At 41.1% G+C, this 14973-nt stretch overlaps 1 protein-coding gene across 4 annotated transcripts in view; it reads right to left on the reverse strand.

Annotated features, from left to right (window-relative positions):
* KHDRBS3 (KH RNA binding domain containing, signal transduction associated 3) overlaps positions 1–12483 on the reverse strand; it is a 92251-nt gene extending 79768 nt beyond the window's left edge. For all 4 annotated transcript variants that reach the window (XR_009966307.1, XM_062626979.1, XM_062626978.1 and 1 more), the window contains exon 1: positions 12039–12483. Coding sequence is in view for 3 of the 4 variants with exons in the window: in XM_062626979.1 (XP_062482963.1) it covers positions 12039–12126 (88 nt within the window). In the remaining variant the exon portion in view is untranslated. The remainder of the gene's footprint in view (positions 1–12038) is intronic.
* Positions 12484–14973: the final 2490 nt, after the last annotated feature.

Genomic DNA, 14973 nt, shown 5'->3' on the forward strand with positions numbered 1-14973 from the left:
AGATTGCAGTACATTTCTACGGATTTTGTACAGAATAGTCAACTACTAGAAAGTACATGCACAAGGCAGTTGGCATACTGCATCTAAAAGCACAGAACAATTCATGGCCAGGGAAGTACAACTACATTCAAGGTGAAACAGCAAAGACAAATCTGAACTGTTCACACTGAGATCAGGAGTGCTGGCAAAATGCAGAAGGTGCTGCTACTACTTATGCCTTCATAAGCCCATACATTCAAGTTTCTGCTCCATCACTTCTGTCTGCCAAGAAACAGTAAGAAGAGTGCCAACACCAAGAACCCGAGGTGTCATTACTCCTTGGTTCAGTGACATTTGAATTGCTTCTCTATGGGAAAAGAAATTGATGCTCCATTTTCCAAAAGTACTGAATCAAGTTACCTTCTAGATGCAGCAGAGGACAAAAGAGATGCATTTAAAAAAAATGCAGCTGCATAAGAAATTTAGGGTCTGGGTGCCCAAACCAAGGACAGCTGAGTCAGCAATAACAACTTAATACAGTACACTGTTTTTATCACTCCTTGCTACTAGAGAGAAGCAAAGAATAAGTGTATGTGGGAAGAACAAAAGACCGAACCAGTAATAATCGGTACTTATGTTCCCACAAATAAGCCTTCCTATAGAATCACAGAATCATAGACTGGCTAGAGCTGGAAAGGTCTTCAAGATCATCTAGTTTCAATCCCCCTGCCATAGGCAGAGACATCTCACCCTAGACCATGCCACCCAAGGCTCCTGCCCAACCAACATAATGAATGCATATTAGTTTCAATTCTTACTTTCCCTTCTTGATCCATTCATTTTTTAAGTGCAGGAATTAATTACCTAGTTCCAAACAGAGCCACTCAAAATGCTGGAATGTGATACTTTCACATAAACCCCCAAAATAGAGGCGCTTAACTGACTTGAAAAAGATCTGTCTGTCCACTAATAATAAATCTGTAAAGAACATTTAACAAGGGAAAAGTTAAACTCTTCTTCGAGCCACCAAAAGAACTAATTTAACACATTATATTCCAAATTATTATAGCTGTATTTTAAAAATACAAAGATAACGCTAAATTATCACAGAGAGCTGGAAATGAGGAAAATCCCACACACACACCCCCCAGTAAATTCATACAGCTTTTATTTTACCCTTGCATAGTAACTATCTATTGGCAGTACCTCTTGACAAGAGGCAAGGGATTAACTATGTAGCTGGCCAGGAGCATCTATTCTTTTTAATCTGTTTTTCTTAAGGGGCCATCTGTTCTTATTTCTTCATTTCATGGCTATCTTGAAAACACATTCACTATTCTGTTAGCACTTCAATTAGTTACCTGTAAAAGTTTCAGGGCAGGATAGCTGCCTTGATAAAGTACAGTAAGGCAAAGAGGGAAAAGAGGTTATTAGCAGAAGCCAATTGGCTACAACTGACAGAGCTCAAATGTCATCAATAAAATGAAGGGAAAAATAATGCTCTAACATTTTTTTTTATTACAACACAGCTTGACATCCATTACTGCAAGCACACACAACCATGTCTTAGGGTGCCAAACCTGGTTTGCTTTCTGCATTCCCTGCACTCAGCTTTTTCAGATGACTCTGCAGAAAAGCTTCAAATCTCAGCTTCGATAACAGTACTAAAACCTTCCAAATGAGGCAGCCAAAAATACCTCATGCAAATGACAAGACATGAGTAGCATCATTTGCAGACTTACAAATAATGAGTAGTTAGTGCTGAAAAATTTACTACAAACTACAGGTTTGAGCTGTACCCAGCTATTACTCCAATACAACTAGGCAAAGGATTCTGAAAGAACTGTACAGAATGAAACCGACAGCTTTACATCCTACTTCAACCAAATGGGAAGGAAAAGTATTTCTGATTTAAGGTTTTTTTCCTATCTATTCCACTGTTTTCTCCAGCAGAAAGACCAAGCAGGAGGCTATCCAGCAAGCTGAGTGGTTTTTTTTGTTTAGTGCCTAGAGTACTCAACTTCCCAGCATCATGCTCATGCAAGCTATCATAATAGGTAGCCTTCTAGCCTAGACAACCAGTCATGGAAAGCTTTGCTCATTGCCACTGACAAACATAAGAGATCAGTGCCTTGAGGACCTACTCAGAGGCAGAAAACACATTATGTTAGCATAATGCACAGCATATCACTGAAGCCTAAAGAAACTGTGATCTACAGGTTAAGCAAATCACATTTTCCTCTATCAGGGTATCAATTTAAAAAGGGTAATTTGTCTAGAGCTCTTCATAGAGCTGATTTCACAGCCAGCTACTTGCCACTTATGTGATAATGAAATACACACTGGCATTTTTAATTAACCTTATATTGAACTATGTGAACTATTACTTTGCGTTCTAAATGAGGCCCATTATTTCTGGAGATTTGTAAATTCTGTAAATGCATCTCTGAACAAATGATTGATAAATAACACTAAACGGAGAGTACAGGGAAATTACCATAATCAGCTGTACGTGATCTTCTAAGAGGTTCAGATGTAAAAGCCTAGCGAAGGAATTGCTTTAAAACTTCATTGAGGACTTCTCAAATTGGAGAGACTGACAGCTGTCAAGTTGAGGTATACCTCAAAAATACATCAAGAGAGCAGCACAGGCCAAAGCTGTTTCAGGTCCCACCTGCATCCCAGTTGTATCTGGAAATCCTGTGTCCAAACAGCCGCAGCAATTCCATCTATATTTGAGCTTGTGGCCAAGGTATGAGCCGTAAAGACAAATACCTATAAGATGGCCGAGCAGAAAGATGCAACCAATGCTAATTTCAAACTGGACAGTTACCAATTAAAGCCTTCATGCCTTGAGCATCAATTTTACACGCACACAGTGAAACTATGAAAGTAACACTGACAAAATGATTCTCTAAGCTGAAGCCACGGTGATCTGTATATCGGCTTTTGGAAGGGACCTTCATTTTGAGCTGCAGAACACATCTGGCTGCAAGCGAAAACCGCTGGCTGCCCAACAACAGCTTTCCTCAGGGGTCTGGCACCCCTTCCCTAAGATCCCGCTCCCCGGCAGGGCTGGATGGGCTGACCGCCGGCTCCCCCTCCTGCCACAGCGCCCGAACTGCAGCACCGCAACGTGCCGACCGATTCCAAACCATGGTCTGTCTGCAAAGCCCTTCGGAAAAAGCTCAGCCCAGAATGCGTGATACACTAGTGACCCGTCTCTAATACAGAGTTCCCTGACACATACAGAGCATCCAAAAGCCTTCCTGGGGAAATTATACCTTCAAAAATCTCAGCATCACTGTATTTAAGATACTCTATAGCTACATTACAGGAAAATCCATTGTGCAACACTTCAGCTTTTTCCACAGTGTGCTCATATTAATACTTAATTGCTTGAAATCCCCAAATTCATCAAAAATAAAGCTGGAAGAAATCTTCAAAGGTCCTTAATTCCTTCACAAGCACTTCATAGACTACACTTAGGTTATTCCCAGCATTTTTTTTTTCACATGGCTTAACAAGTGTCTGTGAAGACTTCAAGCATCTGCAGAAAAAAATGCCTAAGCAGATACAGTAAGCTTTAAAAGCATGATAAATCTTCGTTGTATGCTTTTATACAGTAGGACGATAAAAACCTAATCATTTTTCCAGACCATGGATGCATGGTATAATAAAAAGGTCAAGGCTGTAAGATAAGTGAAAAAAATCTTTAAGCCCAATTTGTTGCACAAGACAAACTGGACCAAGGTAGTCCTCTCCAGACTGAAGATCTAGTACTAAGGCGCCACATTCCACCCTGCAGACCAGTCAGCCTAGGATATCATTAGAATAGCTCTAGAAAAGCAGCAGTGATTAACTAGAGCTCAAGATAAAGTTGCAACCCATCTGCTGTGAAGCAGGAAGGGAAGCAGATTAGCTCTCCCATGCACATCAGGATTTAAATGGAGAAACTGAGTCAAATCATTAGTAATAAACTCTTTTACTTTGAGAAACTCTTCCACATGCCATGGAAGCTTGGGGGAATCCCAGTAAGGAAGGTAGAACCTTCAGCAGTGACACTACCTTTCTCATTGGAATTAGGACTTGTTGATCCTGGAAAAAGCAGGCTGGAAGTGGTCATGAAACAAAGTGAAAATCCAAGTTTCTGAACTTCCATGAGTGTACAAATGGACCAAAGCATTGAACTTGAACTGTGTGAAAAGAAGTCTAGAAGAAAAACACTTCCTACAAACTCAGGAAGGGGTATAGGGTTTAGTTAAGCATAACAAAGCTCCATGAAATAAAATAGATGTGATGGACTTCACGCTTTTCACTTTTGCAAAAGGGAAGTTTACCATTTAGGATTAGTTTGGAGGTGGGCAGAAAAGGGCAATTTCACTTTACTAGTTTAACTCATAGAGCTGTACCACTCTAGTCTACATACAGGGTATCACATCATTTCCTCTTGGTAGCAGGAGAAAAGCAACAGAAAGCTCCTTAGCCCTCAGATACTGAGGATGTGATCTCACGGAGCAGAAACTCTGCTGCTGACCAGAGGCACACCAGGACTGGCTCTTCATCACAGCCTCTAGTTAATTAGGACATTATGAACTAATAATGAAAAACTCTGTCCATTATCAGTAACCAGAAAAGCAGACACATGAAAGGAAAAACAGGTGCATTAAAAGCAGTCCTTCCATTTCTACATCTTCTAAAAACATCATTATCCTAAAGTAGCAGGAAAACATGGCTGAAAATATCTACAACCTTTTGCTTTCAAACACATGTGCCATCCAGAGTACTGTTACTGGATAATCACAGGCAGTAAGAGACCACAAATGCATTTATGCTCCAAGCACTTAGTAAGTGCAGAAGCAGCGTCAGAGCAACAGAAGGAATTTTTACTTCTCTCTAGATTTTTTCATCTACAAAAAGGCACTTTCCTCTATTCCTTTTATACAATGCAAATGCATTAATAAAGTTGAAGAAAAATAATCAGCAAATCCTCAAAGGATTTGGAACCTGTCACTACATTATACCAAGATCAGCACAAGCAGTTGTAGCAACTTTTTTTTGATTAAGCACAAAAACAACAGGTTTACTGAAATGATTTCCAATCTTTTCGGTTTCAAATTATTTTGTCAAGAAATTCTTCCTAGGAAATCAAGATCTATAGAAGAACACCTATAAAGGCCAAAAAAAAGTGAAAGATTTACCAACTACAAGAATTAAACTGACATTTGTTTACTGCCTTGCAGCTTTGTTGTTGTTTGTCTGCTACCTGAAGCCAAAAGCCTGATAAACACATCAAAATAAGAAATGGAAGGCAGCCAGCAAAACAGCAACTGGAAATGGAGACCAGGAAGGAAGGAAAACTATCTTACTTTCTAGTTTCTTATTATAATTTGACAATACAGTAAAATAATGAAAAATGACAACACAAAAGTGATAAATTTCTATTAATAAGTGGAGTTCCAGCAAAGATATATTTTGAAATAGGATAAGCACACAAAGAATAAAACATGCACTGCTCATCTGTTGAAATACTCAAAAAATACAGCTTGCTTCATTCCACCCCTCCAGTTACTACTCCAGTTTATTCCTTGTCATAAATAGCCAGCTTACATCTGTCATGTATCCCAAGTCATTGACAGATCTGTAAAGAGCCTAACAATTTAGCTGAGGTCAAATACCCAGAATTGCATCCTGTTTTGAATCAAAGATGGGAAGAGAAAATCTACCAGCGCTTAGACTGCAGAGTTAATCATCTGTTGCTAAAGCAGCATGCTTTATTTTTCATTTGCATTTTTTGGGCAGACATTTCATCATCAGTTTAAAGGGCCTATTAGCCCCCTTATTGACCTCTGTGACAGTAGTAGGGCACTCAAACCACCGGTTAATGATCATAGTCACAAACCAATCAGACCAGCAAGAGGCACACAGACCTCCAAGTTTGCAAAGCACTGTGTTGTTAATATGATCTTCTCAAAGGTTAAGATACATGGACTTCTATAGCCAGATGTCAGGAAAATGAAATTCCCTAGTCTGTATGCCCTCACAGCTTTAGCTTAAGGCCACAAAGATATTCATTTTCTACCCGGTGTTGTACCTGGAAGTCACTTACCTAGCAGTACATGGCTCTAAAGTAACTCCCAGAACTACCATCCCCACCATGCAGCTCCCATTGAGCCCTGGCTTCCCAGGACTCAGGGGTAGATAACCCCACTTTATCAAGATATTCCACTTGCCCAGTATGAACGTCCTGTCCTTTACCTCTTCTTTGCCAAACAGTATTAATAATGTAAGCATTAAGCTTGCAAGATTTCTGCAGAGCTCAGCTAAGAACAGTTTGTTAATTCACCAGAAAATATTAGGTGTGTCAGTTACCAGTTAATCCATTTAAACATGCTTTTTACTGACACTGCTAAATACTAATTAAAAAGTCATGCAGTACCACACTGAATACTTTCAGAGGCTACCCTGAACGTTGATATCCAGTTCTTTCAAATCAAAGCACATCTTAAATCCTTTTGTTTTTTAACTATACATGAAGTTGGTGAGGAAACTCAGAGGGCAGAAAGGTCACATACATAGATTTTAAGTACATGTAAGCCAAGTCAAACAAGCCACAGGCCACCAAAGCAGCCAGCCAGTGCTGTGACCTTCCGATTTCTCCAGTAAATACGTACTCAGAAGGTTACAATTTTAATTTGCACAGCTGGTGTCGAAAAGGATTGAAAGTGACAAACCATGCCAGTCTAAATTTGAAACCTTTAAATTCGATCTCTCTCATTGACTGCCAAAGTAAGTGTGCAAGTGAATTAGAAGTCAGCTTCTGACTAAATGTGATCATCAGTGAGTGGCTGCAGGCTAGAGTCATGCTTCAGAGCAGATGAGCCTAGGGTGAAGTATGTATGATTATCTTCAGCTGCATTTCACAGCAGCCCTGTTAACATGACCAGAATATCTGATAAATCACTTCCCCAGCCTTTTAAGAGAGCAAGACTGGAATCTAATTGTTAATAAATCTCATGACTCTCCCAATGCAGTTTCACTGCAGTAAAAGCAAAGCACAACCATCACAAAAACATGAACTTCTGAAGCGTTACTGAACAAGGAAAGCTGAGACATCAGGAACAATCTCTGAAATACTCCATTTTCACTCCAAGTCTTATTACTTCTCATGCTCTTTCAAGAAAAGAGCAATAGAACCAAAGTCAGCCTTCCCTGTTTTTATGGTGCTGCCACACCATACCATTCCTACCACTGTCACTTCAATTTCTCATCACACTGAGCCTGCTGAATGACCAACTGCACCCACACATTTTCACAGACTTCTGTTTTGAAGTCTGATTACTGGAAGACAACAGAAGATTTTTATTCCTTCTAGTTAGCCTCTAAAAAAGACAACCTAGTGACCTGCTGTCCAACAAAATCCATCTGAAGAGAACATCACAAAATTCACTATTTTATTCAAATTTATAACCTTAAAAGTAATCTTAAAACTCCGTAAGTTTTCTTCAGCTATATTTGCTTTACAAAATACCTGTGACCTTCATAAAGCATTTTGCCAGCCTCCAAGAGCAGGACACTTGGAGCAAGCACTGCTCACATGGCTGAGACTACAATGAGAAGGAGAGTTTGAGGTGACACAGCAAGGGAGTACACATTACACCATTAGAGACTTGAAATACATGGCATCACACATCTGTTTCATGCCACGAAGCACCTGTCCTCAGAGGAAAGTGGATGATTCAGTAACAAACTGATTAATATCATAGCATATGCATGTCACTTTACTACATATAATCAAATACATCTTTTAGATTTGTGAAAAACTAGAATTCCATTTGTGACAAATTAAAGGAAATCCTTCCTCAGTGCCCAGGTGTGCCTGCATACCAAGAGAGATTTATTAAAAATTAATAACATCTATGGAGCCATAATTCACTAAGCTCCTACTTCAAGCATTTTCACTAAGCTATCCCTTAGCTGCTATAAAAAACGGACAGTTAATACCCTACACAATGCAGAAAGTCAGTACACTTTTCCTTAAACACCATTCTCCTTGATATTTAGGGAGGTACTAGGCTATTTTGATTTCTGAGCTACTCAATGTGACAAGAAACAGCAACCTTCTACCAATCACTACTAGACACATAGCTCAGTAAAGTCAGTCAGTATACAGCTAGCATATACAGCCATCTACTGATAAGAAGGCTTCCTATTCCTGTACATCTTGTTGACAATTTAAAGGACACCTCACCAATTTAAGATATTACCTCAAATCTCTAAGTAGCTAAAATGATCCTGTAAGGAAGAATTCCACAGGTACAGTCCACACAAGTAAGAACTGTCATTCAGCAGTGGCACCAGGACTCATTGTCTTCTGACTTGAGGACTTTAGCTGTCCTAACACTGATTACAGGGCTCTCCTCACCCATGTATTTAACATTACACAAACCAAACGAGTGCCAGGCATCCGCTTTAATGTCTCCCCTGTATCAACATGTTTTATTTACAGTTAGCTTCTTCAATCTGCAGTTTCACATACTTCACCCAGCATTCACAAAATACTTGTCATCAATCAATACTATGCATAGATGTGAAAAGAAACTCTTCTTGCAGGTCTTTCAATATTTTTACAGCATCACTCATGAACCAAGTTATGACAATCAATATTACACTTGCACATTTATCAGTATTTACATACCAGCCCATGTGCAAAGTCAGCCTTCAAAATAAAGCTCTCAAAGGTTGAAAAGCAAAGCTGCTCAGTGCCTCACATTGATAAACACAAAGAACCTTGAGAACAAGCATCACTTGCACATACAAAAACATTTTTCAGATTTTTGCATAAAGATGAATACCTGAGAGATGCAAACAGGTAAAACACAAATACACATGGACTAAGCTCTTACTTCCCAGATCCTCATCTTCCCCAAGGGTCTTCAACAACAGAACTTAAGATATTAATTGGACATTGCGTTCCACTCCCCATTGTCTGGTACCAGCTGCAAATTAATCCTATTTGCACAGTCACCTTACCACACATGCAAAAAGAAGTATACTTCCAATCTATAACATGTGTAAAGGCTTACAGGTAGAAATAACCCCTTTTTAGAATGGCTTAGTGTTCAAGTATACCAGTAAATCATCTTAATTAGAACAAAGGATATACTCTGGTCTCCTAGAAAAGGTTCCTATTGTTTTGAATTTTAAGCAGCACCTGAATGTTCCAATGACTATTTAAAGCAAAACTTAAGCAGTCTTGCAGTTGTGTCCCAAAGAGAGAAGTTGTCAAATACCTGAACGATTTACAACAGGAAGCATCAGCACTTTATGTGCTGTGCAGGAACAATGAAAGACACAGATTTTAATGCTTTCAAAACGCTTAAAACAAGGTTTTATTAGGGCAAAAGAAGATGCTGACATCTCTTAATTCTGAGATACGATAATAATACTGCCCACAGAAGTATTCTTGCATCATCTTATCACCACATTCTTTCTCAGCTGAAAGGCTGCCCTGAGCTCAAAGCATGTCAAAGCTCCACTTTTTCCCGTATCATTTAGAATTATGCCATAAAATTATATCATATCCAAATGATAATTTGTAATTACAAGTATAATATGCAAATGTGTCCACTTCCATATGAGAACTACAATTAACAGATTTTGGAAGTCAAACACAGGACTTTTCCTTAGAAGCCAAATTTCAGCATGGATAAAAATTTACTGGTGATTTGGCTCTTGTCTAAGCAGTACACACACTGCAACTCCTTCAGCATCTCTGAAGGATTTACCAATTCAACCATACAATTCTTACAAATCAATCCTGAGTTTCTACAGAAAGCTGGCTGATCTATAGCCTTTTGGTTTGAGTAAATACAGACAGTAAATGTAATGCTACTAAGACATCAAAATGCTGTTACATAATTAAGCTGGTTATTTTAAGCACTTAAAAACCTTTGCTAAGACATTCTCACACATACCTGGAAGAAGCCAAACTTTGACACACATTTCATTCTCACGGGAAAAGCTAAACAAACCCTGTTTAAAACATGATAAAAGCCTTTTCCTTTGCTTGCTCACTGAACTACCATAGAAAGAGCTCAGTGGACCTGACAGATGAAGTACAAGCCACAGCTATTACATATACATTTCCACTAATAGCTGCCTTCATCTAACTGGACAGAATTATCAGTAACCGTTTTTTCATCTGAACTGTAGTCAAGTCAGTGCCATGACAGGATGGGTTTGTAAAGTGTCTCCTCCTGAAGCCACGCAATTCCCACTTGTATTATACAGTCACTTCACCTTACTTGGTTCCTTGGTGACTCAACTGCTAAATCATCTATTTTACATGGATATTATAGAAATTTACATTTTAAGCTGCAGTTTGACAGTCACCCTGCTTAATCTTTTTTTAACCTCTTTCCAACATGTGAAATACTTAAGATTTAATGCAAGACTTGATTTTTCAAAGTAAGCAAATAAAAAAATCTAGAGTCATACTAGAGAAAAAGAGGTTGGATCCCTGTCCATTACACTCTTTCACTAGCAATGTAATTTATCATAGGAACTGAAAGTATGCATGCAAATACCAAATATTACATGATAAAAGCAGGCAGAAGTTTTGCCTGTCCTCTAATTTCTCATTTCAGTAAGCACCTCAGAAGTATCATACATAGTCCTCAGAAGTCACAATTTTGGTAGCAACCATATAACCACACCTAATTCCATAAATGCTGGGTTTAAAACAGTAAATCAGATCTGTAACACCCTAAGGTAATTTACATATGCAATAAAGATTCTACACAATGTGGAGAATAACTTCACAAATTTGCAGCCTTAAGTTCTCAGCCATCAAACTGAATTTTAACAAATTTACAGCAAACAAGAGAAATCTCTAAATACGATTCTCCTCCTACCATCAATACCAGCACTATTACAAATTCAAAGGTAGGAAAAATATGCAAAATACCAACAATCTAAGGACATGCAGCTACAGATTGCAAGGCATTCCACAACCAAAACTGACAGCTACCCCTAATTCCAGAATATGTCAGACAACACTTGATTCTCCTGATTTAGAGATGGGCATTCACAGTCAATTACACATCAAAAACTACAACAATGCATTAGAAGAAGCCACATTGATCTAGCCCTATTCTTGTTATGGGAAGTAAAGTACACTCGCACAGCTTTTCAATCATGTCAGTTGAAGCCAAAATTATCTTAGGTGTCATTAAGTTATATTACAAGATTAGTTTACAACTTATTTTGCTTAACCATCCCAAGCACTGCACCAAGTGTTCACCTCTTTAGAGCTATACTTGAAAGTCACCTGCCAATTATACAACAGTTCCAAATGTATAATCATATTGTAAACCACACAGAATTACTTTTCCGTTCAGTACAGCATCACTGAAACAAAGCTAGCACTTTAAAGCACATCTGACATGTCAGATGCAAAAGGGATGGAGATCACTTATCTGGAGTTACATAAATGCAAAAAGAAATATGTTTTGGGGTTTTTAAAATATTCACCAAATGCACTGTTGGCTCCTTAATACATTAGTTAGAGCCAAAAGTTTCTAGGAAAGGACATAGGTTGTAAGCTCCTTTTTACACATACGTTAAGTAATAAGCGATTTATTGTTCAGAAATGTGTTAGCAGGTTTAAAAAGAAAAACCTTTCCGGGTTTTAACGGACTCTTAAGCCCAAACAGAATACATAAGACCCCTGCTGTTCTACACCAGGATATCACTTAGTATCAGTTATAACTCAGGCGGGGAGCGGCCATCCCTTCGCTATTGTAAAACACCTCTATGGAAGCGGAGCAATTGGGGAAGGCGGCTTAGCCTTTGTTCCGGTTCGGTTTGATGCTGGAGCCGCACCCGGGAAGACTCCGGGACCGCCGTGGGCAGCACAGACCCCCCCAGCTCCTCCTCGGCGCAGAGCGCGGGGAGCGAAGCAGCAGCTACGGACACTACCCAACCCCACCAAGCGGTGCGGAGCGAACAGCATCCCCTTCGCGGAGCATCCTCGCTAACTCCGGCTCGTCCCTCACCTTGGTTGACCAGCCGCAGGGCGTGAGTGAAGGATGGGTCCAGAGAGTCCTTCTCGGCCATCAGCTCAGGCAGATACTTCTCATCCATGGCAGCGGTGGCCTGCAGCGGCGGGGCGCAGGGTGCCCCCACAGGAAAGGGAGCAGCGGCGGCGGCGGCGGGAGTCCGAGTCCCAAGCGGTGTCAGCGGTAAATCCTCGGAGGCAGCGCTTCCCCCCGGCCGCCTCCCGCCCGGGGCTGCGGGGACGCATCCAGAAGGAAGCGCCGCAAGCCCCCGGCAGGGAGCGGGGAGGGAAGGGACGCGGACTGGGGGGACACCCCCAAAACAACCGGACAAGGGGTGCGGAGAAATCCCTCAGCAGAGGCGCAAGGGGCTGGGAAAGGGGAAAAGACGCGGCCCGGGAGCCGCTGACCCAGACGGGACTGGCTGCTCGCAGAAACGAGCGTAAAACAAGCATAAACCGACAGCTCAGACACCAGCACTGCGCGGACTGAGCAGGCGAGCCCCTCGGCGCTAGGTTTAAATACTCTCGCCGAGGCCACGCCCCCAACAGCCCCCGAGCACCGCCCCGGGCCTTTGTCCCGCCTCCCAGCTCCTCCCAGTGGGCGGTATCTTCCCGCCTACTCAAAGGACGGCTTCTATTGGGCGGTGTGTCTTGTCAGTCAGAGGCCGGCCGCAGCTTCGGATTGGTGGATCCGTGGCCCTTCCCACCTACCTGCGTCTGTCGCGCGCCCGCCGGTTGCCGGCGCGGAGGCGGTGTTGAGGTAATGGTGGCACGGGGTCGGAAGCAGGGAGGGTGTGAGGCACTGCGCGGAGCCGGGCTTCCATTAAACTCCGTTAAACAGCGGACCGTCCCCTGGGAGGAGAGCCGGTGCTGTTGCCAACGGCGCCGGCGGACCTGCGGCCGTTCGTTCCCTGAGCAGCTTCGAGGCCACGGGAAACGGGATCAAGGAGCCACCCCAGGTGTCCCTCCTTCGGTAGAACGTACTCAGCGGCTGAGGACTCGCTCCCTGGGGCAACGGCGCGTGAGAGGAACCGGGGCAGCCAGGGCGGTGCCTTACAAAGCTCATGGGGGGGGGGGGACGGACCACAAGGAAGGGCAGGGTTTGTTTTTAAAGAGGAGAAAACCCCCCATCTTCTTTTTTCCAACCAAAGCAGCATTTTATACTTGACGCCTCCAGTAACACAAAGCACTTCGTAAACACTAGCCAGAAAAATCTTACTTCCGATGATTACACCGGTGGGCCGTTATAAGTGGGTTTGTGATTCAGCAACAGCCTGTGTTACAGGCAAAAAAAGTTTTAAAAGACCTTGCGCAAGCCTGTTTTCCTTTGTTTTTTCCTAGTAGATAATACATTAGATTATTATTCACTTTGATCTTCGGCTTTGAGGTTTTACATAGCTTCCCTATTAGACCTCAGGTTTTTCATCAGTGAATCTTTGGTGACAGAAGCCTGAAGGAAGCAAGACCAGTGATGCACTTTAACACAGCACAAGGGCAAACCAGAGGAAAGTCAATCACTGAAGCCAAAACTGTGATGTTAAGTAATATTTTAAACCAACATTCACTGGAAAAGACAATAATAAAATTTAAGTGAAAGCTACAGTTTAAAAAAAAAAAAAAAACACTGAAAAGACTCTTTTATCTGTGTGAATCAAAATAAGCACACATTTACTTTTTTTCTATTTAATGGAAAATAAAAAGAGGTCTGCAGTGTATCTTGGTCATATGCCTGCAAGATGGGGATAAAGAAGCTCTGGAAACAAAAAGCACCAGGAATCACTCAGAGCTTGGAAGCAGAGGTTAAGGCTTCCTTCTCAGAATTACATGTGCTCTTTCACCTTTAAAACAGAAGGACTGTATATTAAGGTATCTTATTTCTTCTCATGTTTTACAGGCTGGAATATCTCATAAAACAATGTCTGATATGTTACAGTGTGGAATAAACTTGATTTACATTCTCTCTACCACCTTTCCAAATAAATCTTGACCCAGGATGAATAGAAACAAATTTACAAATTTATATATTAATTCTCCTGCATGACATCAAGTTTGAGGGATACAACTAAAACATACAAGCAACAGGAAGAATTTGGATTACGATGAGTGTTTTATTTCAACCTTCCATATACATCTTCTCTATAAAAGTACTGAAATGCGGCCATCTGTTGTGAAATAGGCAGACACATACAACTTTCACACACAACAATATGTAGGAGTGTGATGTTTATTGGATGACCTGGAGCAAAATAATCCCTGTCTTTGTCAGTAAAGCAAGAAAATGTATTTAAAGCCCCTCTACAGCATACAGGACCTCAGAGAGAAAAGTAGCTATAACAAATGCAGTAAAACACAATGAACCTTTCTTGGAAAGAGTCATATTCTCACTGATAACTGATTAAATAAACATTTAGTGTTTAAAAATACCACTGTATTTCTACCCAAATTATACCATTTCCCTCTGGCTTGCAACAGTGAAAGGCTTACTGGAAGTCTGAAGACTTCTTTTCTCACCAGATCTATAATAATAAAGGAATTACAAAATTCTCCACATTTTACCCTGTTGTTCAAACTCAAGCCTGCACATAACAAGCACAATATATTGTTTTCTCCAATGAAATTCACTAGGATGTAATAAAACAAGAGGAGGACAGAAAAGATGGGAAATCATGAGCCTCGGGCCATAGAAAGCAGCCTAGGATGTGGTTAGCTGGGAAAAGCCTGCTGAGCATGAATCTTCCTGTCCAGGAAAGGCAGGAAACACCAACTTCTTAAGCACTGATTCACAGAATCATAGAATCACAGAATGGTTTGGGTTGGAAAGTACCTTGAGATCATCCAGTTCCAGCTCCCCTGCTATGTGCAGGAACACCTTCCACTAGAGCAGGTTGCTCCAAGCCCTGTCCAACCTGGCCTTGAACACTGCCAGGGATGGG

This window comes from Pezoporus occidentalis, unplaced genomic scaffold (assembly GCF_034315485.1).
Source record: "Pezoporus occidentalis ecotype Australia unplaced genomic scaffold, CSIRO_AGI_Poc_V1 ctg3, whole genome shotgun sequence".
NCBI classification, from domain to species: Eukaryota; Metazoa; Chordata; class Aves; order Psittaciformes; family Psittacidae; genus Pezoporus; species Pezoporus occidentalis.